This window comes from Tauraco erythrolophus, chromosome 10, assembly GCF_009769465.1.
Source record: "Tauraco erythrolophus isolate bTauEry1 chromosome 10, bTauEry1.pri, whole genome shotgun sequence".
NCBI classification, from domain to species: Eukaryota; Metazoa; Chordata; class Aves; order Musophagiformes; family Musophagidae; genus Tauraco; species Tauraco erythrolophus.
Window position 1 is genome coordinate 16,233,899 of NC_141474.1, and position 27,579 is coordinate 16,261,477.

The 27,579-nt window shown below is 40.4% G+C and overlaps 1 protein-coding gene across 1 annotated transcript in view; it reads right to left on the reverse strand.

Annotated features, from left to right (window-relative positions):
• SLC44A3 (solute carrier family 44 member 3) overlaps positions 1-24,365 on the reverse strand; it is a 41,703-nt gene extending 17,338 nt beyond the window's left edge. The window contains exons 1-10 of the mRNA XM_086617736.1: positions 24,339-24,365; positions 23,951-24,058; positions 21,263-21,405; positions 20,531-20,667; positions 19,077-19,170; positions 16,573-16,742; positions 15,921-16,010; positions 15,138-15,262; positions 13,435-13,621; positions 4,977-5,142 (exon numbers count right to left, since the gene is read on the reverse strand). Coding sequence (XP_086473862.1) covers positions 4,977-5,142; positions 13,435-13,621; positions 15,138-15,262; positions 15,921-16,010; positions 16,573-16,742; positions 19,077-19,170; positions 20,531-20,667; positions 21,263-21,405; positions 23,951-24,058; positions 24,339-24,365 — 1,247 coding nt within the window. The remainder of the gene's footprint in view (positions 1-4,976; positions 5,143-13,434; positions 13,622-15,137; positions 15,263-15,920; positions 16,011-16,572; positions 16,743-19,076; positions 19,171-20,530; positions 20,668-21,262; positions 21,406-23,950; positions 24,059-24,338) is intronic.
• Positions 24,366-27,579: the final 3,214 nt, after the last annotated feature.

Consider the following 27,579-nt stretch of genomic DNA (forward strand, 5'->3'; position numbering starts at 1 on the left):
TGTGAAAAATTTACTTAGGCAACAGAACCAGCAGCAGTTTGACTAAGTAGTTAAGTAAAGATCAGGCCTTATACCACAAATAAGATGTTCTGTTTTCATAAGTGATTCCTTCAAAACCTCCGTTATCTTGAAAAATTAATAGTTTGCACAAGAAACTGAAAAATAAAAAGACAGTGATAAGAGTGTGACTGGCTGGGGCTAAAAAGCTCTACAAATATATTTTTATTAAACCCTTACTTCAGCAAGGATTTAAATCATACACACTTCATCAAGATAGGTATCACAGTTCTGCAAGAATCCTGAAGGTATCACTGCAGTTCATTCAAAATACTATATACTTTGCAGCTGAGAAGCGGTATTTAAATATGTGAATATACCACATTATTTTAAATAGGAAATTCCAGCAAAGCAGTTGCTGCATTTATTACTTTTGGTCTTACAACTATGGGAACAGTTTGGGGGATAGTGGAATTTTATACTGAATAAGGCAGGTTTTTTTTATTTAAGTCATCAGGTTTCTGTGTTAGAAACACATAGATCACAATGTATATGAGTTATTCTATCCATATAGTGCCATTGTTTCCTTTCCCCTCATACACTACCTTACATATGACAGTCTCAGTCAGATCTCAGAATATACAAGATTAAGTTTCTGCAAGTTAAATGTTAACCAAGGGTGAGAAATACAGAAAAGACAAAGTTTACTGTTATGTTAATAATTTACTTACTACTGAAGAGAAAAATGAAGAAGGGTTTTGATATTTTTAACAAGACTGATTAATGAACAAGAATCTCAGAATCTGAAAGTTTAGTTTAGGTAAATTTCTACACATTTGGATGCTTTTCCACACCTCCTTTTCCTAGCAAAGGAATTCTCACAAGAACAGGGTCTGCCAAGGTTTCTCGCTTTGCTTCCAAACCGATCTGGCTCAGGGTAGGAATCACAGGAGAATGGCTAGCTAAACACAACAGGTGATGCTTGTGACTCTAAACAAGCTCAAGATTGGCTCAATCATCTGCCTACACCAAATTACCGCTAAGGATGACCATTCACCCAGCTTTGTACATTATATGGCTGTAATCCTGAAATGACCTTAGCACAAGCATACAGTCAGCCATATGCATAAGGTTTTGCAGGCAGCTCAAATTCTGCAGTGAATTCTGTGCATGTAGACTCCACTGCATGCACACAAGGTATTGGGAAAAAACAGGAATCTGCCTGATACAACAGCTCACAATACTGACAAGGGCTACAGCTTGCTTTTCATCTTCGGTATTCCTATTTTATGTTACCATGGTATTGTCTTATTTACATAGAACAGTACTATTCTAAAATCCTGTGAACCTGTACTCAATACTACATCATCTTGTAATAATTTTCCTTCTTCAGTGCTGCCAATTGTCTTTATTTTCTTGTGAGCTCTGTGACACTCAATATCTTTCTTACCACTGAGTTCCTTGAATCAAATGATCACACATGCATCTCAGCTTTCATTTTAAAACCACTTTTTTGTGTGTGAAGAAAAAATGTAATCTTGACATATCCAAAAGCCATAACATTTGAAAGGGGGGAAAAAAGCATTTCTCTAAAAGCCTGCCCTTTTCAGAGCTGTGCTTAACAGTCGTCTTCAATTCTGCCTCATCTGTTTCGAAGACTGCCTAAAATTTAGTGTAAAATACTTCAGAAGTGTTAAGGAATGAATCACGTATGTAAATATGAACCTCAGTTTTTAAACAAATACAATAAATTACAAGATTTGTAATAAAAGAGATGTTATCAGACTAACAGAGAACACACAGACTGTACTTCCAAATGCCCCTTTACCTGCTCTCAAATCCACAGGGAACAGGCCTGACTACACACATGCTGATGGCTCTTCAGGGGTTGGGTCAAGCATGTAAGTAGGGCAAAAGATGCTCATAAACATTGCAGATATGTTTGAAAAGGGAAGATTAATCCTTTAAAAATTTGGTCCTAGCTCCTCTCCCAATGACTGGTGCAAATCCACAAACCTGGATTTTTGACTTACTGGGAGATGCATGTATTTCACCTCTCACTGAATCTATCGGGAGGTGTGGTGCTGAACACCTCAGTCAGGTGGAAAACCTCAATCCTGCAAACACTTATGTACTTCCTTAATTTCAACCCTGTGCAGTGACATGCATGCACTGGAGTTACTGAACAAGCTCAAACACAGACAGGACAGTGATGCCTGTGACTTGAGTAAAGTTATCATAGCACCTTCCTTTAATCCCAGTGAGGGGAAAAGCCTCATCTCACAGAAAAGGTAAACACGCACATAACACCTAGGCACACTAAGATGAAAATAAACCCTCATGTAAAACAAAGAAGGTTTTTTTAAAGACTGAGTCCTTTTCACAAGTCATAAAGAGTAATCATTAAGCAAAAAATTTCTCTTCATTTTACTAAATTAATAAAATCTTTCATGTATTTATGTTTCATCTGAAATAAAAGAATGTAAAATCTGTTTTCAGTGGTGGTACTACAGGTCAAACATATGTCACCTGGAAAGCTAATCCAGCTAAAACGACTGCCCCACCCTCCCTATTTGCAACTCCACTGTGGCTGCTGGCTGCAAACACGTTGCTGCGTGTGCTGTGGAAGGAGATTTCTGCAGGGAAAGGCTGTGCCGTTTCCTCAGAGCACTTACAAGCCAGGAAGAAAGCCTCTCTGTGAGGTATCACAAACAAACTCTTGTGACATGCCTTTATGATGCTGCCACAGGGAATACATTAAAAACACACAGCAGACAAGCTCAGAATTGCTGGAACAGCTTGAGATAACCCTTGCCCTGGATGGTGCGACTGCTCTTGCTGTTAACCATCCTGTCCCCTTTCCTGGCTTTTAGACTGCTCTGCGTCTCTGCAGATCCGTGCTGACAGCCTAAAGGCCAGGAAAAGGGATCACCACTGCAAAAAAACCACATTCCCCCTCCCAAGCACAACTCTCTCAACAGAGTACATGTCACCTGGCATGCAAGAAGAGGACTCGACAGCAGATGTACAAAATGATTTCAATACAATTGGGTGCAGGGACCTTCTGTACTCTGCAGTCTGTTCCTGTGGCAGTAAAAAATAGCTGGAAAGCGGAAGACCCAAACAGAGCAGTAAACGTCATCACAGCGGTTTCTACAGGTGCTTCCCTGCTCTGTATGAAGAAGATATGGACAGTGTCTTTGCCTTGGGGATTTAGATGGTGTATTGTACCAAAATACACTGCAGCACACAGTCCAGTAAGTCCGTGAAACTGCTTTTCTTCCCTGTGCCTGCTCAAGCAAGCCAACTTAAATGAACCCTTAGTGCCTCGGCATTCAGCTGCTAAAGCTGAAAAAATTGTTAAAGCTAGAGGAACATAAATTTGCTTAGAAGAAAAGAGCAGCCCATTACCCACAAAAGCACAGCCACACTCATTACTTGTGTTTAGAGATTTGATAGGAAAAAGGAGATGACATAGGAAACGCGAGCTTCTCCCTTTTCAGGTCTTATCGCGGCATGTAAAATAACAGACTGAGACTGTGTCACTCTACAGATCTCAACCTTCGAAGAGGCTGCAGTTCGGGTTTTTCTGCTCTTTTACCAGCACCAGTTCAGCGGTACAGCTGTTGGCTGCACAGAGAATCCTACCAGAGACAGGCTCCTGACACACGTGTTAAACACTGCCCTGCCTTGGCTTTCTGGACAAGATGACAAAACATCACTTAAAACAATGGTGGGCAGTGGCCATCCAGGTCTTCCAGCTTTGCTACTTTGGCTGGAGCAGAGCTATGGCCAGCTACAGCGGGGAATCCTCACGAAGTCGCTCCTGCCAGCGGGGCCTGTGCTGCTGTCTCTGCTGGGCGGAAACGTCCAGAGGTACATTGTAGAGACCATCGAGAGAAACCTGCTACCTAGGTGCTGGGGAAGCCCAAAGCCTCCCTTCCCAGCCACCCACGTGATAGTCCCAGGTGGCTGTGGCCAGTGCTTCAGGGTCCCCAGTCCCTCTCCTGCTAGGCTCCTCAACCTGGTCTCACATCACTTTCCTAAAGGGCTAATTTTCCAACGAATTGAGATTATCACCATATTCTTTTAATACAAATGAAGAAATGCCTTAAAATGCCAGAGTTTTTCACAGATCAGAAAATCTCATCACTGGGCGCAGAGGAACAGAGCAATGAGGGCGAGAGAGCTCATAAAACATTTATGAGGAAAAATGTTTCAGGATACTACTCTCTTCAGTGTCAAAAACCTCAACAACGTATTATGAGATTTAAATCTTCCCCTGCAATGACAGGATAGCACCGCTCCAGTGCATGAAACTGATTTAATTTCATTTTACGATACTGCAAGTCTAAAAACCAGTCTAAATTATGAAAAGTATAGATTTTTCCTCATATCCTCCACATTTACATTTCAGGATAATATAAAATTCAAGAAAGTTTATTTACACATCTCTAAATTCTAAGCATTTTGGTTAACTGAAAATATCTGCACAGAATAAGAAAAGGAGTAGCAAGCTACGCATTTGTGCAGGCAGAACAAATGGAAACCCAACAAATGGAAACCCAGAGCAGGGATGAACACTTATGAAGAGGTCAAACTGCCTATGAATACGTGAAATTACCAAGGAGCTATATATTGCATCTCCATTTGGAGCTAATGCAGTCTCCTGGAAAAGGGTCAAATGCAGCCTGTGCCTTACAAATGGCAATTTCACCAGAGTCAAATGAGCTCTATTGGCTTGTATCAAGGCTTAGTTTGGTCCGGTAACTCCAGCGGCAGGGATGAGTCATGTTAATATTACACACATTGTAAAATCTTACTCAAGATCTTGCAACAAGCAACATTATTTTATATTAAATTTCATTCCACAGTATTGACATAAATTGCAGTCTATTTGAGACTATTTTCCCTAGAAAGAGATTGAAAGTAAATGCTGGAAAATCCCCAGAACTATACAGGGAGAATTCTTCACTCACCTGTTGAAGTAACAAGTAACCACTGCCCCAGCAATCGTCATTTGCTGACAGGCAAGAATGAATTCACTAGTCCAGATAAGGCCAATGAAATGATACCATGCCATGTAGCAAATTCCAGACAGAGCTCTGTATTCTACTTGTCCTCCTGATGTAGTCTGTGCAGTACCTGGAGTTGGGATTACACCACTGTATTATTATAACACACCAGACAAAGTAGGGGGGAGGAGTACATGTAAGTGCTTCTGTAGCCTTTTTCTTAACTTTTCTTCAGTAAAATTATGAAAAAATACAAACAGGTGCTATTTAACTTTATGCATACTAACAAAATCAGAGAGCCAAAATTTTGTAATTCAAACAGAATTTGGAAGAACAAAATCTTACAAAAAGCAAAAGCTTGGGTTTAAATTGGGATTGAGACACAGCTGCCAATAAAGTCAAGAGGACAGCTACAAATCAGTAAAGATTTCTGAGAAAACATTACTCAAGATTTGTGTAATCAAATGCTTCAGAAGTAATGAAATCTTAATTTTCTTCATTCAAATTTGAAATAAATTCATAGTTATGAAATGCTTTAGATTTTTTTCTAAGAAAGTAAAGAAAAATATTAAGGATGCATAACGTACCATCATAGCAAAGTAAAATTATTATTTTAATTACTATTACTAATTAGAACCATGGCAACTAGATTTCTATTCTCTGTATTTTGCAATCTATGTGCAAAATACAGGTACATAAAGGTGGCATCTCAAAAAAAAAAAAAAAAAAGAAAAAAACCCACATACATCCGTATGGTAGTACACGGTCCAATGTTACTACTGTATTCAGGAATGTTGACAAATTCACTTATTCAGGCTAAAAAAAATTGCCTCCACTTCTGTTAATATCAAAGAATTTATGCCATGTTCAATAGATGGCTTTTCACAAAAGGTGAGGGTAACTTCGATAACTTAGCAATCAGACCTTTCTCTACGCAATCCAATTTATGCCACTTGACTCTGAAGTCTAATCAGGGGTAAGGACATCAGGACATTTGCTCCTAATTAAAGGTCTCTAGGTCCACAATCTGCTGTATTTTTAGTTTACCAAGACTTAAGTCTATTAACCTTAAAGATAAATGTTCACAGAATAAAACAATCTCTGGCAGTGAGCAGTTTCTTATTCTAACTTCATGAAAGAAATAAAGTGAGACACAGAATTGTCTATTACTGCTAGAACAACACTATAACTTAAGCTTTAATACTTCATATTCTCCCACAGGACAGTGCACCACCCTCAAGTTCAAAACTACCACAGATATGAAGCTATCTATGGAACAGTTCACTTATTTCTGTGCTATCTTTCTCTAGCCACAGGGTTCATATTCAAAAACAGCTGAAAGTAGAAACAATAGATTTTTCATCAGTACCATTGGGTTCAGAAAAGTTTTGTAAGTCTTCTGAACCAAGGTCCATTTCTGTAAATTATGAAAAATATTCATCTGCTCCATAGTAGCACTGCAAAGTTATTTTGAAGTGCTTTGAAAGGATCAAAAAATGCTATATGGGTGCATAATTATTATATGGTTAGATTAAATACGTATCTGCATAAAATAAATGGAATTTACTCCTACAATATTAGCACTATAAGAAACTCATTCGTCTTATATGCTCAGAGAAGAGCTACTCACTATTTGAGGGCAAGAAGAAAAGAGTCAGATTATGAATAGATTTATGGCCTACAAACTAAGCATTCTTCCTAGAGCTGAGCCAATCATCTTCTCAGCACTCTTGTAATCAAGACTTGCATCCATCAGCACAGTACAGCTGACCTGAAGGAGGATTTTGTAGGTACTGCATCAGACTCGTTCTTCAAGACAGCCTTTGCTGAAGTGCAAACACAGACATATGTTCCTATTTTATTTTCTGAAAGGTTATCAATTTCAGCTAAACACGCAAGCTCTTTGCAGTGCTATACAGCTGGTCATTCACAGAAATACTACTGTTTCCATTATATTCAAGTGTATTTTAAGCTTGTGAAATGCAAGATACTTCATGGTGTGAAAAAGCTACTACTCATATCTCAGATCTCAAACTCTCAGCCATTCCTCCCCAACCCCTGCCTCCCCGGTTTTAAGTTTGCATGAAAAAGCTTCTTTTTTTTTTTTTTAAGGGGAATTTTTTATTTTGATTTAGATTCATTTGCTTTGGTACACGAAAATAAGCTGTGTGCTATACCATTCCTTCTTGTTCTGAATTCAAGCGATTTTTCATCTCCCTTACTTCTTCCAGAGGCTCCAGACTGCTGTTTTCCTACAGCACACACAACCAGCCAAATATGCTCATTAGCCATAGCCTATAGCCCTTACTGAGGCAACTTATGCAAATGATAGGTCGATGAGATACAAGAAGGTCTCCTACCCCTCCATTTTTATGCAAATACATTATGCCAGAATTAAGCATGTTTTCCACCATACAATCCACTTGAACATTTCTTTTCCAAAAAAGGCACATTTCAGGCTTTGCTTATGTAGTTTTGTCATGATGACTGACAAATGTATGTACGGTAAACTAATTCTGTTTGCTTTTTACCAGCCTACTGAAATAACCATCTGCAGTAACAACAGGAATGGCTTTGTCTTTCCTGGCCAACCTTGCGCATGTGCCTGCGCACAGCACTGTGCTCTGCTGCATACAAATGAGGCACATCCACCTTCGAGTTCACCATTGATCACTTTGCTGTCTAGATACAGTGAACTGTTTTTGCTACTTCACAGAAACCTGCTTATGAATGTAAACATCTGTGTCTGACTGATTCCCTGTCTTCTGGGCCTCCTGTGCACGCATAATTTTGTCAACAGAATTACATGCAATGATATTTTTCATACGTCAGTCTAGTAGCACAGATAAACTTTAAAGCATCCTAGATACCCTGTTGAGAAAAGTATATGCCATTTTCCTCATCACTCCACTGTGATTTATCCATTCACACAAGCTAAACTTTCTCAGCAAAGCCTGGAAACATGGTTTAATTCGTCAACAGAGTATTTTTCTCCAACTACATAATCACAAGTCTTTCTGGTGTACTATACGCTCTTAGTGATAACATGAAGAAGTTAGTAAAGAACTGAAGTCCCTACAGCTGAATCACCACATCTGAAAACCTCTGATCAGTACAAATGTTGATCTGCTGTAAATACTTCAAAGAAGTGTTGTTAACAATGCAAACAGACACAAGTGTTTGCAGCAGAACTCCAAAGAGTTTCTCCATCTGACCCTGCAGCTCAGTGCTGTGCCATTATGTCAGTCAGCACAGCACAGCACAGCAACGACACCAAAGTCAGCGTGCACATGCAGTATCATTAGCTACGTTCTGGTACTTTCAGGCTTATGACAGATGCTCTTATTTGGCAACTGCTGCTGCAAGGTCTTGCTGATGCCTGGAGCGGTAAGCTGTTGTAAGCGACCAAAATTCCTGGGAAGGGAAGTCTCGTTCAGCAATTTCCTTATCAGAAACGAAGAACCAATGACCAGAAAATACTGAGAGCCTTTTTATCAGCTCCTGTTAACACAAAAATATGATGTGCCCTTCCCACTGCTGAGGAAAGGATCTGGCACCATGTACTGAATCTTCATGCTTCCTGCAGCAGAATTTATTGTGTTATTTTATTTAGCTTTTTTCCATGCACTGGTATTTACAGCTAAGCTAGCTGACTGTAATTAGAATGTCAAGGACCCTGCAGGAAATACGTTTTTATTGCTGGGTTTGCTACTGCACAGCTTTATGTGGCAGTTTTATTGCTCACTTGCCTGTAGGATGCACCTTCATTACATGAATATCTCACACCGCCTTCTCATCCAACATTACACGCGTAGTATTTATGCCATGTGGACTTCACAGCTCCCACATGAGGGAAAGCTGAAAGACATGCTTTGCTGTGCCACATGGCCACTTCAGTTCTGCAGTGAAATGCCACACAAATCAGCAAACAGTAAGACTCAATGATCCTAAGACATATCAGCTTTTCCAAAGCACAGCTGAATTCCATTCCTAGCCAGCTAAAGGTTCTAACTGGTGCCACTGTTTGTGCTGTCTCAAGTCTTGGGGAGTCTGGCATTTCTCCTAGTTTTGCAGGTCTGGAATTCACTCAGTCTCTGCTGCTCTTACAGATTCTGAATTACCAAGGTTCTTAAGCAGGTGCCTACCTTAAAATGCATAAGTACTCCCCCTGATTTTAATTGGATTATCCTTGTGTTTCAAGGCAGTCATGTGCATAAGTACCTTTCCAAGTGCAAGCTACAGTTTTCTACAGCTCCCAAGAAGTTAAGTCTTTTTCTCAGACTAACACTAACTTTTGGAGGGGATGTAAATAAGGTGTCTGTGTGGTCACATAATAATCAGGCGCAGTACAGCTGAAGCAAGGATCAAACGCTCCAGAGCTGTAAGATGCAGAGATGCTATAAACATTATATAACTAGTGAAGATTCAAGGAAAATGTTAAGAACAGGTGCAGCACAGCAGCAAGCCAATTTCACTTGCCCATTTCTCTGTATTAGACAAAAGACTAGTGTCTTTGTAAACATTTCATTTTTTCAGCTTTCTTGGTATATTTGCACTTAAAATACAGTCTGCATAGCCTCAGAAAATATATTTGTAAGAATAAAAAGTCCAAGCATCAAAACCAAGAAAACCATCACCTGTATTTTACAAACTGAATCCTGTATAGGCACATATTTGTAAACGGAGAAAACAAATTGCTAAAAGAGAGCATATCTTGGGAGATCTTCAGAGAAGTACTCTCAGCTGTTGCAAAAAAAGTCCCCAAAATTCAAAAATAATAAGATGTGTCTTCCATTTACAGGGTGATTGTAGAAAACTAGTAGAAAATACAAAGCTGTTCTGCCAAAGCATTACTAACCATACAGTACTATATTTATTTATTTTTACAGGATGCATACGTACTAGTCATCATAGAACAGCAAAACAATCCCCAACGAGCTGCCTTACTGAGAGCTGCTTTAACAGACAGCATTTCGGCAGCCTCGTATTTGGGTCAAAAATTTGAAATACAATTTAAAGGAATATTTTCAACATCAAATCCAGTCTACTGTTTGTCTGTCCAAATTTTGAACTACAAAACAAATCTGAGGTAGAGTATTGGACTGGAAATCCAAAGAACCGTCACACTTGCTGACACAGACCTCCTGGGTCACCTCGACAAATCTCAACCTGAGCGCACGATAAAACAATCCTTCACTACCTCCCTAGATCATTAAAAGGCTAAAATTGCCTTCGTTGCCTTGGAGCTGCTCTTGGGAGGAGTCACTGTGCAGTCAGAGTAGCTGCAAACAACCAAGAGGCTCAGAGGCCGCTCTCTCCCACGACATTACCGGCACCCAGCGGGCACTGGCGCTGCTGCCGGGCACTCGCACGGCCTTTGCATCAACACCTCAGCCCCTGGGCCTTTCTAAGAACTCCCTCTATGCCTGGTGGGTAACCGCAGCCACCATTTAACACAGACAGCTTAGCAAAACGAATAGTTACAAGTACAAGTGATAAAATTAACAGGATCGAGTTTCAACCAGAAAAATAAACAAATGTGTAGAGTGGCATTTTTCTACCTGCATTATGCTTACGCTGTAACTTAGAATTGGTCTGGATTATTTATCAAATGCACGTTCTCTTCTAAATATTAACAGGGTAACCGTTAACAGAAAAATCTTAAAAGGATTGACATCTACACTAAAAATATCCCGGCAGAAGATCTCAGTCCAAATGTTTGTCTTACTGGATTCCTCATATGAGTAATATATTGACAGTTAAGTGCCTAGAAATGACGTTGCCTTCTTACGCTAAATCTGCAAAAAGTTAATCCTTCCAAAACTGAGAGCGTCCTAGAAACTAACATTGCTGTACTGTGCAGCAAGATTATGCTGCCTTCTGTACTGTACTGTTTGTATCACTCACTGGAAACTTCAGCATTCCTATTACACTAGGGAGAAGACAGAAAATGAAATACCTTTGAGCCAGGAGACATGTGCTGCACTATGAATGTAACAGCAGGTCACAAACTGTTTGAATCCTACTCTCCAAGGAGGCAGAAAACAACAACAACAACAAAGTTGAATAGAAACATCTAGCAGGAAACAGAGAATATAACCAATGAAAGAAAATGGCACAACATAAAAAAGCATAAAAAGGCTCTCCAAGGCAGCTGTCACTGCGTTTTATTTCCCTGTGAATACATGTGGAATTTGCTTTCGGATATAATGTGCAAGTCACTACTTTCCTGCAAAGTCTGTAAAAGCATCCAGGAAATACCTGACTAGTTCCCAATCCTAAATTTATCATCAAGCTATTTCTGTCATATGAGCTAAAATATTTCTCCTCTGCTAATGACTGCTGCATTTCCAAAAGCATTTGAATACAACAGACTCAGTTGGCATTTTCCAAATTTAGATTTAACAAGGGCAAGCTTCACATCCTTATGTGTGCATAGTAAAAATATCAGTGAATATTCCTGTGAGTAATGGGCCAGCTCAGCTTAACATCAAGGAAGTAATACTTCCTCTAATAGTTATTGTTTATTATATATTTAGCAAATCTCTGTGTTATCATTCATTTTATTTACCTGCTATTAGATTTACTATAGTTAATGTTTATCTTAAATTGCATCTGATGCAAGCAGGTGCATGAAATGAACAGCTGGTTTACAGCTCAGAAGATGCTCCTTTCTATAAAGGACTGATCTGAACCAGTAATAAGGTACCCCACAAGGCCAGTTTGAAAATTACTGCTGTCTGGCTGATATGTGCATAAGTCGGATGAAGATTTTGCAGAAAAGCTAACAGCCACACAAAGCTGCGTTTAGCACGTAATGCTGCCTCTGTAAAGGGAAAATTCAACTCAGAGGAGCGTGGAGAAGGAATATCCATTACAACTAAAGCAAAGTGAATCTGCTTGACTATTAAGTCAGCCAGGAATGACCCACAAAGAGACTGCAGGCTGGACATTGAGCCTTCCTAGGTCTGACCCTTTTGCAGGAGAAGTGGGCTATAAGCCAGGTAAGTGCTTCAAGCAGTCATTCCTGACAGACAGGAGCTACCAGGGGAAAGGCAGCAGAAACAGAGACCCTTGCAAATCTGCATGACTTTCCAATGAAAGCTGGAGAGAAACAGATTCTAGTCTAGCCTAAGCAATGAGTGAGTGACTTGCAATGTCAGACAGATGGAGAAGCAGATCTTGTACAGAGCCAGAATTAACATGTTAAGACTGAGATGGAAGCAGTTGTGATGGAAGAGTGAGGTACCTGACCCATGGAGGTGGACATTACTGCCAGTTTTGCCAAATGGGCTCAGCTACAGAAAGGTTGGAGGCTCTTCTGGCCTAGCAGGGTTCTCTAAGCCTGTGCAGAGGAGTTACTGCAGCCTCTGTGTCAAGGAGTGGTGGAAACACATGATTAAATGGTAACACATAAGCATTTGAAGAGCTAGGCTGTATTTGGTTTTCCACACAGAAACCACTGCCAAACTTCAGAAAATAGAAAACCCATGAATAAATAGGGAAATGACAAACAACTGTCTCTATCTGCATTAGTTCTGCATCAGCTCCAACCCAAAGGACAACAACTAACTCCTAGCAGTAGCCCTAGAAATTTAAAATTAAAAAAAAACCTAAACAACCCCAAATTATAATGTTTCCTATGTAAAAAGGCTGATATCTGCAGGAGGAGTTATCCTCAGAGCTACACAGAGTTTAGCTTCCCATCTTTGGGTGATGTTGCATGGAAGAACAACATCCCCCTCCTTTGCATGGTGTGATACTGCACCAAGGGACAGCATCCAAATTACCCCAGTTCAGTCAGTGACAGATCTTATAGCGGTATGTTCCTCAGTAATACCACTTCCATACTCAAAATCTGTTCTTGCAGATCTCTCATAGCGATGGACTGTTTCTACAGAGCACCTCCCCTACAACTGCAAGAACCTCTGGATCAATCCAAATACTGTTGTACCAGTCTAAATAGTGATAGCACTGACTAAATAGTCACTGAACTACTGCTCAGAAACAACATTCTGCCTTCATGACCACTGGACACTGTTTACAGTCAGAGGAGATTAACATTCTCATTTCATAACAACAGCACTAAAAGCTGTCTCCTCCTTCATGTTACTTTCTTCATTGAAATACATCAAACATTTACTGAATCTACCACAATCTAAACATAAATTAAATAATTGAGAAAGAACAAAACTGAAGTCCACATACAGGAGCAAAAATCTCCCTTCTGTATTGCTACAACTTGCAGAACTATGGCAATGTTGAAGATTCCAACAAGCAGAGGGGGGGGAAATAAACGAAAAAAGAAGAGTAACAGTGCTAGCCCACATTTTGTACACTAACACCAGGAGGTCCCATATTTAAGAAGTGAACTTAGGAAACAGATAGCATGCATCCAAAAATACGGAAAGCATATACTTACCTGCAGTTCCTAAGCTAAGTAGTACAGCAACCCAAAATACCCAGAACACAATGAGAATCAGAAAGGTCCAGAGTGGTTGGAACAGGAGGAAAGGAATTCTGCCAATGATTTTACCGACAATTCGAAAGAGCTGTACAGTGAACTGAAGCCTCTTTCTTAGTACAAGTATAAGCGAAAGTAGAACAACCTGTTGTAGGAAAGAAAAAGAGAAATTGTTGGGTTTGCTTCCTTAAGAAAAGTAGCAGAGTTGTCAAATGTGGGATGAGAGGTGCAGATTTCATGAAGAGATGTCAGCAAGGCATTGTACACAAACTTACTCTGCACTGGAAATGCTTTCTGAGACACTGCCTATATTCTCAAAGAGCCTGTGGATTAAAGTCTGATTTTCATAAAACTGTAACTCACCCAATGGAAACAGTCTGTTTTGCTTTACAGCAAACACAAATGTACGTTATGTGCTACACATCCCTTTCACATACCCTGTATGTCACAAACATTTAAACTCTCTTCCTACTCAGGTCAGCTTGCCACTGTTCACAGTGGTAAGAGGACCAGCCCTTTTCTGTAGAACAGACAGTAGCACAATCAGACTAATTTGAGAGCTGTGTATGTATGGAAGCAAAGCAGACATAAAATGAAACCTCATTTAAATAAATTATTTTTTTCTCAAAGTAAAAAAAAAAACAAACAACGACGAAATCCTGAGTCAAAAATCCCATAATGACCCCAGTTCTTTGTATATGACAAGGAACTATGAACAGCAATTAAAACAGAGTCGGAATCTATAAAATAATAAATGCAACTAATGGCAGTTGCTTCACTAGTTTTCTTGCCTGCTCTAGAAAGAAGCCACCAGCTCTGAAGAGAAGTGTAACCTGCAGCAGTGGGTGTTCCCACCGTTCTGCAAACAACAGTCAGTTGTACTGGAACACACATGCAAACAAAGGAACCTTTTCTTACCCCTTTAGTATCAACAGAAGTAAAAAGGTTATAACTTACAGAGGATATGAACAAAATGTGATCTATGACACATTTATATTTGTCACTGTAAACCGTCATACTGATCATATCCATTGAATTCCAGCCTATGGATCCTACTCTGGTTTAAGAAAATAGAAGAACAATCATTTTGACAAATGCCTCATGAAGTACAAATTGTCTGTACGCTCATATTGAGCAATTACTCCTTTAACATGGCAACATCAGAGTGAAAAAATCACTTTGAAAGTTGCAAGCCACACTCAGATTTTTGGTTGGAAAACAGGGTCAGTGAGATAAAACCCGTAACTTGAGGCCTAGACACTGCTGCCTGCACTCCACTACCCCTTAAAAGAGCTGCCACCCCTTTCTCCTACTGACATGAGTCTGTATCCACAGATCTCATGTTCACATTGAGCCAGTGCCCCTCTGTTCACTCAACATGATTCTCCAGTTAGCTGATGCAGAAAAGAACGGGGACGGGACACAATTCTTGTATTTCTACATCATCGATGCCAACACTGTTTATACAGGTTGAAGTGTGGCAAAGCCCTGTGCACAGTGAAGATATAAAACGATTTAAATGAGTGTAAGTAGATCTTACAATTGATTATCATTTTCAAATCTGAAAGGAATGAGGAATTATTTTTACTGTTGTAGAACCACTGTAGTTCAAGTTTTCAAGCTACGGCCTCTGCCATTGCTTAGAGTAAAACGCTACTTACGGTAACTATTGTCGAGAAGATAGCATATCCAAGTAGAAACTTTACATTTTCCTTTTGTGTTTCCAGTTCAGTGCTGGGATCGTTCCTGTAGTCGTAATAGAGCCACCAGAGAACACCTGAGACAACTGAGCAGACAAGAGCAGCGTGAAGCAGGGCAGCACTCCCAGGCTGCAGCACAGCGCTGTTGGCAGGCGGATGTCCCCCTGGCCGCCCACCCAAGCCCCTCACCCTGCTGCCTGACCCCAGCTCAGTTCAGGAATACTGCCGCGTAGCAGAGGCACAGTATCAACCATCAAAGAGAAAACCCACATAATGGTCTGTTAGTCTGACGTAAAATCACAGCAGAATGTTTGGTTTTCTTGCAGTTATTCTAAAGCTCAGGCATATAATTTCATCGAGGAGATACAAAGCTAACTTTCATGGAATGACAAGCTGGACACATTCCTATAGTTCTCCCTTTCTGAAGTAGGCAATGTAAAACTCCAACAAACTTTCTTTGAAACAGTAGCATTTCATAACTGCATTCATCTGCCAAAAGAAGTGTTGTTTCCAGGCATCTATAAAAAAATAAAAATCGTCATCATCCCAACACTCAGCAGCTGAAACAGCACAGCCAGACTTTGGCACCAAAAGGCAAGCTGGGCTCAGCTTGGAAATGGCTGTGGTAAGCTTAAGGTTACTGAAGATGGCCATGGAGAAAAAGGATAGATGTTTGTTCAGCTGCTTCTTCAGCTCAGTGAGATGATCCATTTAACTAAGCATATAAAAGGTAAATATACTTACATAACAACCCAAACACAACCAGTGCAATCAAAGTATGGACCAGAAGTGTCCGAATGAATCTGAAGACTAAAACCAGTATAAAAGAGAAGGCTGAAAAATATACAAAGCAAGTTTATTATGAGTGTTAGAACTCATTTAACTTAACTCTTATTTAAAGATAAATTTAAGGTTCTCGCAGGATTTGGGCTTTTATTTTTAAACAGTGGTCTCAAAAGCAACAGCATTTACTAAAGCTGGCAACCTTTTTAACGTTTAAAACACACAGTTACCTAGAACTCACTAATCATGAGCTTATAACTGAAATATTTCACTTTGGGAATTACAAGCTTTTCAATAATATTTTGTATAAGATTTAAGTTAAAATGTTCATGCTGATGCTACTTTTTTTTTTTCACCAACAATTTCTTACAGTCCCCTGAAATGAGGTATATGATCATATAGAGGAACACAGAATCTGGTATTTCATAGAGCTGTATTTCATCAGTCTATTAAATGCCTCCTGATAAAACACAATCACACTTTCTTAAGAACAACTCTACCCAGCAAATATGAAAAAGTCCACTTTTAAATTAAAAATATAAACTTAACAGAAACATTTGAAACCTCACATTCTAATTGAATATTATTGTTCATGTTTTATTCATAACCTTACCTAGTGCAAGGACACTCAGTCCTATCACCGTATCTCTTCCTGCCAATATTCCACTCAGAATTTGGTGAAAAACATCCATTTCATTAACCATACTTATTAAGGCAGATGCATATTTGGAATAGCATTCAGGATTTCGTGGAACACATCGATTAAATAATGGAAAAGATTTACTGGAAGGTTAAAAACAAAGATGGTAAAAAATATTAATTACTGTACAGACAGTTTCAAATCCACAGACATGCATTCCCCCATTCTCTTCCAAGCCCTCTACAGTACCTCATTGGCACCCCCAACACAGTTCTGCAGCCACAGCTGGCCAGTATGATCTGTAGCCTGGCAGATGTCCTCCCCACTCAGGAGGAGACCTTGCACATGGAGTCTGACACAACAGGGCAGTGGGCATGGGAGTGGTCTGTTACAAGTGGTAGGTTTATGTTTCATCTGCAAAATAAACTCCTAGCAGCATCATGTCTCTATGACTGTACCAGAACATCCATTCAAGAACAACCTGGGGGAAAAAGTGAACTATTACCTCAGTCACCCTCAGCATGTAGCTCCTGTTCCCATTCTAGTCTGGCTTCACCTGGTTTGCTCCCATGTGTTTATGTAAAACCTAAACTCATGCTAACATAGCTGTAACATTGCTGTAGCTAATTCTAGACCACAAGCACTTTGCATTGTTTTTATTATATTTAAGCATTCTAAAAGCCAAATCAAAATGATGTTTGTAAGGTACAATTAACATCTCCAAATGTTTACATACGAAATTATTTGGCACTCCCAGCCAAGCTTCTTGAATATATTAGAATCATGGAATTGTTTGGGTTGGGAGGGACCTTGAAGATCATCTAGTTCCAACCCCCTGTCATGGGCAGGAACACCTTCCACTAGATTAGGTTGCCCAAAGCCTCATCCAACCTGGCCTTGAACACTTCCAGGAATAGGGCAGCCACAACTTCTCTGGACAATCTGTTCCAGTTCACCACCCTCACTGTAAAAAAATTCTTCCTTCTATCCAATTAAAATCTGCCCTCTTTCAGTTTAAAGCCACTACTCCTTGTCCTATCACTACACGCCCTTGTAAAAAGTCTCTTTCCACCTTTCTTGTACGCCTCCTTCAGGTACTACAAGACTGCCATAAGATGACCCCAGAGCCATCTCTTCTCCAGGCTCAACAACTCCAGCTCTCTCAGCTTGTCTTCATAGGAGAGATGCTCCAGCCCTCGGATCATCTTCATGGCCCTCTGGACTCACTCCAGCAGCTCCATGTCCTTCTTATGTTGGGGCCCCAGAGCTGAACGCAGCATTCCAGGTGGGGTCTCACCAGAGCAGAGTAGACGGGCAGAATCCCCTCCCTCGACCTGCTGGCCACACTTCTTTTGATGCAGCCCAGGATATAGCTGGCTTTCTGGGCTGCCAGTGCACACTGCCGGCTCATGCTGAGCTTCTCATCAACCAGCACCCCCAAGTCCTTTTCCTCAGGGCTGAGGAATCTATTCTCCACTCAGCCTGTACTTGTGCTTGGGATTGCTCTGACCCACGTGCAGGACCTTGCACTTGGCCTTGTTGAACTTCACGAGGTTTACACAGGCCCACCTCTCAAGCCTGTCAAGGTCCCTCTGGATGGCAGAGGGAATATTTATTGCTCCATCTTGGCAATGCTGCACTACAACAGTCAAAGATATATTTGTATCCAAAAAGGAGAGGTTTGCTCATCAACAGTTAAAAACTTTCCTGACTAGCTTTGCTTCTACTATGAAACATTACTGTGCAAGATGAACAACATTGCTGAGTTCCTCACCAAACAGAAAAAAGCCTTAAAAGTCAAAGTAGTAAGTAAAACATGCCATATTTTTTCAATTTACATGCTCTCCTTTGATCCACTGTACATAATGTTTTCATGTGTCTCCTGCTCTCTTCTGTTTGCTTTTTTCCTCTATTTTCTCTTGTTCAGAGTAGATGACTTAGCTCTGCAAACACGGAGATTTCAATTCCTTGCTGTATTTTCATGACACAGGGGAATTTAAAATCATGAGTTTAAGGATTTTGGCTCACAAATGCCAAATGTTAAAGACAGTGTCATCCAATGACCTATGCTTCAAGCCAGCTGGCTGTGAAATGATTCTGATAGAAATTTCTAGGTTCAGGATAATAAGCAAGGCCCAAGACCACAGCTCTTCTTCCTTCGCAAGTCTGTGCAGGAGATAATTCGCTTCTCATATGGAGTGCTCTTCTCCCGATTTGGAGAGGAAAAAAATCTCTAAAGGGCAGAGGGATGGAGGGAATGCCGTCCTTGTGCATTCTGTGGGACAGGACTCGGGCATGTTCACAGGCACACGTGAGAAAAGGATAGATGCACAAAAATAAATAAGCAAAGCAAACCCATTCTGACTGTAAAGCATCAAGTCAAATACAAAACACGAGGAAGTAACAATCCTTGAGAAGCTGTTTGGACTCCAGGATGTTGGACTCAAAGCTGTTGTAAAGTACCCAATAATTCTTACCTTGGTGGAACTGGCAGTGTGGGACACAGCCCAGCTGCCTTCGAATTTAATGTGTAACTGGAAACGTTCAGGTTGTAAACACAAAGACAAGAACCTAAGAAGACGGGGGGAAGTAAATTAATATTCATTAAAGTTTTAGAGAAAACCATATTATCAATTCAGTTTTGTTTCCGCTTCTGCTTTGATCCCTTAGCAGGCCATATTCATCCTTGATATTCCAGTGGGAATGTAAGTAACAAATTCTTTAACTGGGTAAATCCAAAGCAACCTCTACACAATCTTTTGGCTTCTAGACTTAAGTATAATTACCATTTACTGATCTTCCCAGAGGGTAGGCACACTATTTGTTCCACAGTGCTCTAAACTCTTACTCATTAAGATAACAGAAAAACCTAGAATGACAGAAGATACAATAGAACTAGGTCCCTCGTGATTTAGAATAGAATATGTATCTATCCAGAAACTTAACATTTTCTGGACTCTAGGCTAAATATTACCAGGTACTTTGCTAATAACACTCTGCTCCATTATACAATGCTTCAGGGAAAGAATGGCAAGATATATTCAAGCTATTCAAAATGCAATACTGCCCTCTCCCTCAAGATAAATATGCAAGCAGTTTTAGCGTGTAGATGGAATTTCATGCAATTATATTCAGTTACACTGAAAATACTTATATAATATCACAGGTGTTTACAGCTTTCTGTACATACCAAACGATGGCAAACTAGCTCAAAACGAAACTAAAACAAATGTTGTCAATTTACATAGCAAACCGTGCCAAACAAAACAAAGAAGAATGGAATTCTGATACCCAGCAAAAATAGCTACTACTATACATATGGTCTGCAGTTTACCTACACCCCATGGAATAAGGGTTAGGCTACAGGTCATTTTATTTGCATGTTGGACATGAATGAACCGGAGTTGCCTCTTTTGCATAATTGCTACTTCTGACATCATATTTATCTTGAACAGCAGAATAAAATAAAAAATTTCTAGGTGGAATAGCAAACTTTGGGATCCAATGTCTAAAGGGATAAAAACACTTGTGTATCTGTGAAATTAATAATTCCAACATAGTTTTAATTAAATTTAAAAGAACCAATTGGACAAGTTTCTCAAATAGCATATGTGCTCTATTCATCTACTGGCACCTCCACCAAACTACACTAGTTCATTCTCAGGAGCCAGTTTGCTGCTGCATACTCTCAGCATTGTGCAAGAATTAATCAACAGCTTTTGAATTCGCATAACAAAGCTGTAATGTCTCTAGAAACTATGGCTTTGAAATAAAGCAGAAACAAAACATTTTATTTTCTGTTGCCATGGGCTGCTCAGGAAATTAATGGTAAGAAATGACTCCCCAGCATAGCAAACATAAGAATAACAAAGTGAAAGCTGCTCAAGTGTTCTACAGATACACTAAGATGTTCATATTCCCTGTTGCACACCATTATTCCTTGCAAAACTCTGGAGGTCTTCCAAAGAGTTGAGTTGCTCTTGTGGACAACTAGACACGCACAAGGAAAGTGAACTGATTTTGAGGCTTTGCATTTCCAGGTTGCATGAATTCAGAAAGAACACATACCTAGAAAGAAAAAAAGATCCTCTTTTCAAAAAACAAGCTTTCTAGTTTTTATAGGTTTAAATTCTGAGCCTTCTTTCTATCTTTTTAAAGCACTACAAAGCAAATGAAACTCTTTTTCCACATATCATGGAAAAAATGGAATTTGAAGTCAGAAGTTAAGAAGCAGTTTGAGAATATGCTACATTTTTACACTTTGTTTTATGTTCTTAAATGGGATCAGAAGCTGCCAAGGTGGGTGCCATTCTACAAGGACTATAGTTCATGGCAGTTGACAGAATGACTGGGAACTTCCACTGAAGTACAACAACTTCCTGTAGTACAAAGCCATACAGAATGACTGCTGGATTGGCCGAGGTCCTGTTTAAGACCCTATTTAAGAAGCCAGCATAAAGCATAACAATGTAGCACATTTTCAAATTCTATGTTAACTTTCCAGTTTTGCTTACCATTGTGCACCATTCTCACACCTTTCCTTTTGGCCTTTCAAAAGACGCAGGTATATGTACACATATACATACGATTGACAACTAGAAGATGTGTATCTTCCTAAGTTCTCAAACATTTGATTTATTTAGACATTATCTGATGTACTTACTTTTTATTAGTCATGTCCTGTCCAGAGAGAGGTGCCCCCTTTACAGGAGTATTCTTCCTACCACATATGTTCCCAAAGCTGTCATACCCAAGCACAAGTCTTTCTGCGGCACCAGCCATCACAGCGTAGCCAGTTATAAACATCTGTTAAAATATTTTTAATGTGAAAACATGCTACAATAGCTTTTCCTTCCCATTCAATAAATACTCTTTCTAAACCATGCATTTTTGTCTTCTGGATGCAAACAGTTAAATCTAAACTTCACCCCTCTGCTCAAAGCCGGACCAAGTCATATGGGTAAGTTTAGTCCCATTGTCTAATTTAATAGACTAATTTGTCTAAAAGTAAAATTTATTTACTTTGTCTATTGTTGAAAGTATATAAATTAAACAGAGTACCTCAGGAGAAGAAATATAGAGGTCCTGATTAAAATAATAGGAAAGCAATAGTAAGGTGCTAAACACTGCCTCTGCCTAAGCTTGTGTGTGTCACTAGGCAAGGTCACTCAAATGGTAATTTTTCCCATGTGCTTACTGCTGCTTGTTTTTCAGGGTGCCCTTCAAGACATACCTGGGCAACATAGCTGCTGAAATGTTGAGCCCTTGCAGCTGCTAACGAATTTAATAAGAAGTATACTGCAAACACATAAAATATAATTAAAATGCAGTTTACCTGAAATTTCAGGAAGATGCATTCTTTAACACATGTGAAAAACCTGGAGAGAACCACACTGTGGACTTAGGTGACACGGTACCGATCTTCTAGATGCTCTGCTGTCGGATCAAAGCCCCAACAGATCAGGTCCCTGTAAACTCCAGAGGCAGCTAAGCATCTCCGTTGGTCAAGCAGCAGCAACCCTTAGTCAATCTAAGACACCTTGCCTCAGGATGCAGCTTAAACCCTGCTCATGTATGCCATGAGGGCCAAAACACCCATTGAAAAGAACGTTTCCAAGTGCCAAAAAGCAGTAATTTTTCTGGGAAGCTGGTGAAGTCCTGAGCACTACTTAGCCCAAAAGCTTATTTACAGCACTCCAGCTATTAAGAACTCAGTGAGTCAATTGTCTCCCCTGTCCCATGGGGTGTAAACCACATTTCACACACACCAAGGACAATTCACTAAGCTCTATGGCTACATGCCAACTGCTGGCAGCAGCAAATCTTCCCAGACCCACATTAACCACTACTACTTTGCATGGAGTTGTTGAATATTAGCTGTGCTGGAGACAGATTGCACATATCAGATCCAGCACAACTGCTTTCTAACTTAAGGTTTAGAGGCTTTATTTTTCTACTTTTAACACTTGTGACTACAGATGGGACCTGGGCAAAAACTGAGTCTCATACACAAACACGTTAAGTACATGTTTCCTCAGTCCCCAGCATAGTCTCATTTTTGCTTATATGTTTGCAGTTTAACTAGTTAAATATTTTTTTTTTAATTATGACTGCATGTTAATGCCATCTCAATATGGAGATCTTTGTAGAGACTCCACAATTAAAGCTGACACAATACTTGCGAATGTGATATTTGTTACAATAATAAAACAGTTTCAGATCTCATTTATTTGCATAACAAATACTTGTTAATAATTAAATTGTTCTCAGAAGGAAAAGGAGAAACGAGCTGGTGTTGTAACTTAACCTGAAATATGCTTTCAGAAAAACTGGCATTCTTTCTGAAAATGGACATTACAGGTCAATTGCCACCAGTATGGCAAATACTGGTGAATTTTTTTTTTTTTTTAAGTGCAAAATGCTGGATACAAGCCACAAATATTGTTAAGTAACAGATGGCTGTATGACTACTGGAGGGGTGTGTCTATACATGCCAGTGATACGCACTTCCAGAGAGTTATTAATGTGGTTTCAACTTTTTTCACTAAGTAAACAAATCAGTCATCAAAAAATTTTTAATCTTTTAAAAATCCCATCAAACAAAAGAAAACAAACACATGTATGCAATAAGCTATTTCACAGAAACTGAGCAATAAAAACAGTGAGAGAACACAAACAAAAATCCTAAATTTTCACTGTTTGACAGGTTTAAGTTTTGGCGTTACCTTCACTGATGAAAGCACTAAGCACAAGACAGCATGTAAAAAAAGCTATCCTGTTCACAAAGCTCAGCTTCAGCTTATGCAGTATTCAAAATGTGTATGTATTCTCCCGCATTAGCTTCCATTAAGAGAGTTATTAGGAATTGAACTGAAAACTGATTCATAGTGTATTCACGAGTTCTGAGTAGCATCAGACATATGAAAAAACCTATTCACACTTAAGAGAGACAAAGCCTGTTCCCAAAAGTTTTCATGCTGTTATAAGCACAGGACAGACAGTGACTTGATACAACAGATGGACATGTTGCAAGATAACAAGACTACAATGAACAAGAAGAAATAAGAGTCCAGTCAGAGCCTAGACTAATTTACAAAAAAGCAAATTCTAAATAACCCAGCCCTATGTATACATGGCATCTAAAGCATACGAGTAGAACTTAAAAGTCTGTGTAACAGACACTGCAATAAAGCACTGCACCGCCACAAAGGTCAGTTCTGCCCCAGTGCAATCGTGGGACTCTAACACCTGTGCCCACGATAATTTCCGTTTAGATTTACTATACCACTGTGCAGAACCCCATTAACTTTGGATCTGATTTTTCTTTCAGAAAAAAAAAAAACATGCTTACCAAACCAGCCCAGAAAAGAAAGAAGAGGAGCAACCAGAGAGTGTCTGTGCACTTTCTGTAAATGACTGGTCTCCATTCCCTTACTTCGGAAACACTATCTCCAGAATCCTAAAACGAAACAAAGACATAAAAAAATCCAAACTTCCTGTGAAATCCGAACCAAGTTTCAAACGCCTGAGATTTCTGAAAGAGCATAACCTCGCATTTAAAATTCCAAACACCTGGTAGCTCTCTGCCCGCAACAGCTGCGCAGCTCGCCCACCTCGCGGTGCGCTGCCGCCGCCCCCCGCCCCGCACCGCCCGGGGCAGCCCCGGCCCCCGCCGCACGCCCAGCTTTCTCCCTCCCCCGCTCCGCCTTCCGCGGGCACCGCTCCGGCCCGGCGCTCACCTGCTGCCGGCCCCCGCGCCGCTCCATGCTCCCGCCCGCCCCGCAGGGCCGGGCCGTGCCGCCGGGCCGCGCGGGGGCGGCAGGCGGGCCCGGGGCGCAGCCGGCTCGGCGGCCGTGGCGGGGCGACGCTCGCGAGGGGACGGCACCAGCGCCCGCCGTGCGCAGCGCAGCGCAGCGCGGGGCCAGGCCCGGGCCCGCCTGGGAGGAGCGCCCCGGCCGGGCGGTGGCACCTCCGGCAGCTCCTCCTGCCGCTGTGGCCGGGCACTGCCAGCGCCGTCCCGAGCGCTCCTCCCGCGGCGGGCGGGCCGCGGTCCCGCTGGGCAGCTGCGTTTGCGAGGGGAAACGGCATTTCTCTCCCCGCAGCTCAAGCGCCGGCGGCCGGGCGGGCCAGGGGGCGGCAGGCGCGGGGCGGGCAGCGGGGACGTTCGTACAGTGAACTTCCCTGGGCAGGCGGATGGGTGGCTTGGGATGGGGAAAGCCGCGCTCGGGGACAGCTGCTCCCAGCAGCGCGGCCGACGGGGCGGACCCCCGTGGGTCTGCCGGCCCCTCCGCTGCCGGGGCTGCCCGGCTCGGCGAGCGGGGCCCTCCGCCCCGCGGCGCAGGGGCTGGGGGCAGCGGCCCGAGAGAGAGACGGGGCAAGCCTGCGCTTCGTCCGCAGCCGCGAGTTTACAAGTGGGCACTGGCCGGAGTGGGAGGTTTATTTTTCGCCGTTAAGTAGTTTATTTCTGGGAATAAGTATAGATTTGTTATCGCCAGTACAAAACGTGGGCTGTTTCGTTGTGTAAAGCCAACTGATACTGATACCCGTTTGGCTATTCTGGCTGCATTATCAAGACACAGTCGCCGCTTTTTTGTTTGTTTGGGTTTTTTTGTTTGTTTGCGTTTTTGTTTGTTTGGGGTTTTTTGTTTGTTTGGGTTTTTTGTTTGTTTGGGGTTTTTTGTTTGTTTGTTATTTGTACAGTTACAACACACTGACGTGTTATGTTAGACTATAGTTACCTCCCATCGATGTCCATATGAATTTTGCATGCACAGGAATGACCACACTGAATTAGATCAGTGCTTGTAACTTGAATGACCAGTGAATGCAGAAATTATTAGCCACTTTTAATAACATTTTTTTCTCAGCTCTGTCCCTGTTGTCTTTTTATTTGCACGTTCACTCAGTTCAGCTCAATAACATAGAAAAAAACTAATATTACGAATTGAAAAGATATGAAAAGTATGCTTTTGTCCCTTCCTGACAGTCAATGGAAAAAAAATGTCCTTTTTAAGAAGTAATACAACACCCGCAACTGCAATAAAATTGAATTAAATTGAAGCTATTTTGAAAAGCTGTTTAAGGATTGGTCCATCTTGTACAGGAGACAGAGCATTAGGCTGGTTTTGCTTAGAAAAAAGAACTTATTCCAATTCTCAAGTGAAAATGCAGAATGAAAGTTTGGTGACAAACTAGCATAGACAGAAGTAAATGGATAATATCAGAAACTATTATTTAAAAAAAAAAAAAAAATCTCTGCCCCAGAGCATTTCAGAGTCCTTCTAAGCCAACCAGAAATAAATACATTTTTTAAAAAAGTTAATTTGTGCAATGTTTCTGAAATAGACTTTTTAAACTGCTTTAACAGAGCTCGGTGCAATCCTGATGGAAATTTAGACACCACACCTTCCCTGAGAAGTGGTTCTGAGAAAACATGACAGGAAAGATTTCTAAAAACTCTGCATCTTACAAAGGATTAATTAAACCATTTAGTTTCCAGCCAACTCACAATTCTAGTCTTTATCAGCATTGTGCCTTTTAATGCTCATTATTTGTCAATTTGCAGAGTTTTCATAATTTGTGTGAAAATTAGAATAAAATTCTAAAATTTAATACATGTTGAAAAAGTAATTTTGTGTTTATAGAATGTAAACAGAGAAAATAACTTTTCCTTCGCTTTTTGCTATTGCACGGTAAAAATATGTGAAAAGTAATTTTTCCTTGAAATACAAATGTGAAATTTCTTGTAAAACTTAAATTTTTTCCATAAGAGAAGTTGAATATTTTGATTATGTCAAGAAAAAGAATCAATATTATTCATAATTTTAAACCTAGACAAAAAGAGTAACCTCATTAACTGATTAAGAAAAATCATTCTAAAAGAACAATGCCAATGGTGAAGGCAGATGTTAGAATTTGATGGCTTGCTGTCATCACGTGCTAATACTGGCTTTCATTGTTGATCTGCCCCTTTATGAATTCTTCTCCTTAAGCTTTGTGTTACATTCTTATTGTGAATAAAGGAAAAGAGCAAGTGGAACATATATTTTTAATAAAATCCAGATTCCGAGCAACCAAGTTAATGGAAAAACACTGGAATCAGTAGTAAGGCCTGCTTTTACTGAGCAGTATCAATCATAATTCTTGCATTCTTTCAATTAGCTTAGGAAAAGGTATCTTATACTCGATAGCAAATAACTCAGGATTAGAATAGGATATTTTTTAAATTGTAAATTAAATATTTTAATTGTAGTAGTTTCATTTCTGATTTTCAAACACGATCAAATAAAACACTTATTTACCTTAGTAACAAAGAGTAATTTTATGGTATGTCACCAGGTGGTGCTCTGCTCCATATTTAGAGTTACAACAGCATGTCGGATCCGGGAGAAGAGGCTTACGCTGTGGTTAGCCAGTGTCCACAAACGAGGATTTTCATGTTATAGTTGAAAAAAACACGAGGAAGCAACGCTCAGATCGGATAAGGGATTTAAACATCCACATCCAAGATGTAACATGGAATACTCTTGCTTGCTATTTGTCCAGTCCTGCAAGTGCCCAAATTGTCAAGATTGATTTGAAACTTTCACAGGAAGGACCCTGGTTCTGAACTGTGTAGTTCAAGCGCTCAGTGGGGAGTAGGGAGTTTTAGAATTGACATTTTGTAGGGTTGATCCAGTTTAACCTAAAATAGAAAAGAGATAAGAAAGAGTTCTGGAAAAAAGAGTGTTGGATTACAGAACTGTTCCTTTTATGAGTGTGCCAATGACTTGGCCAGAGAGGTGGACACTGTCTTGTGCTTGCTCACTCTGGTGAGAAACCCAGGTTGGAGCCTTTGGTCTCAATCCCTTGATCTACATGCACAAGATACTGACTTTATAATATGCTTCATCTAACTCTGGTATCCAACTACAGCCACTTTCCTGGGAGATTAGTATGATGATTCACTTACGAGTCCTCACTGCTCTCTCGAGTATGTAA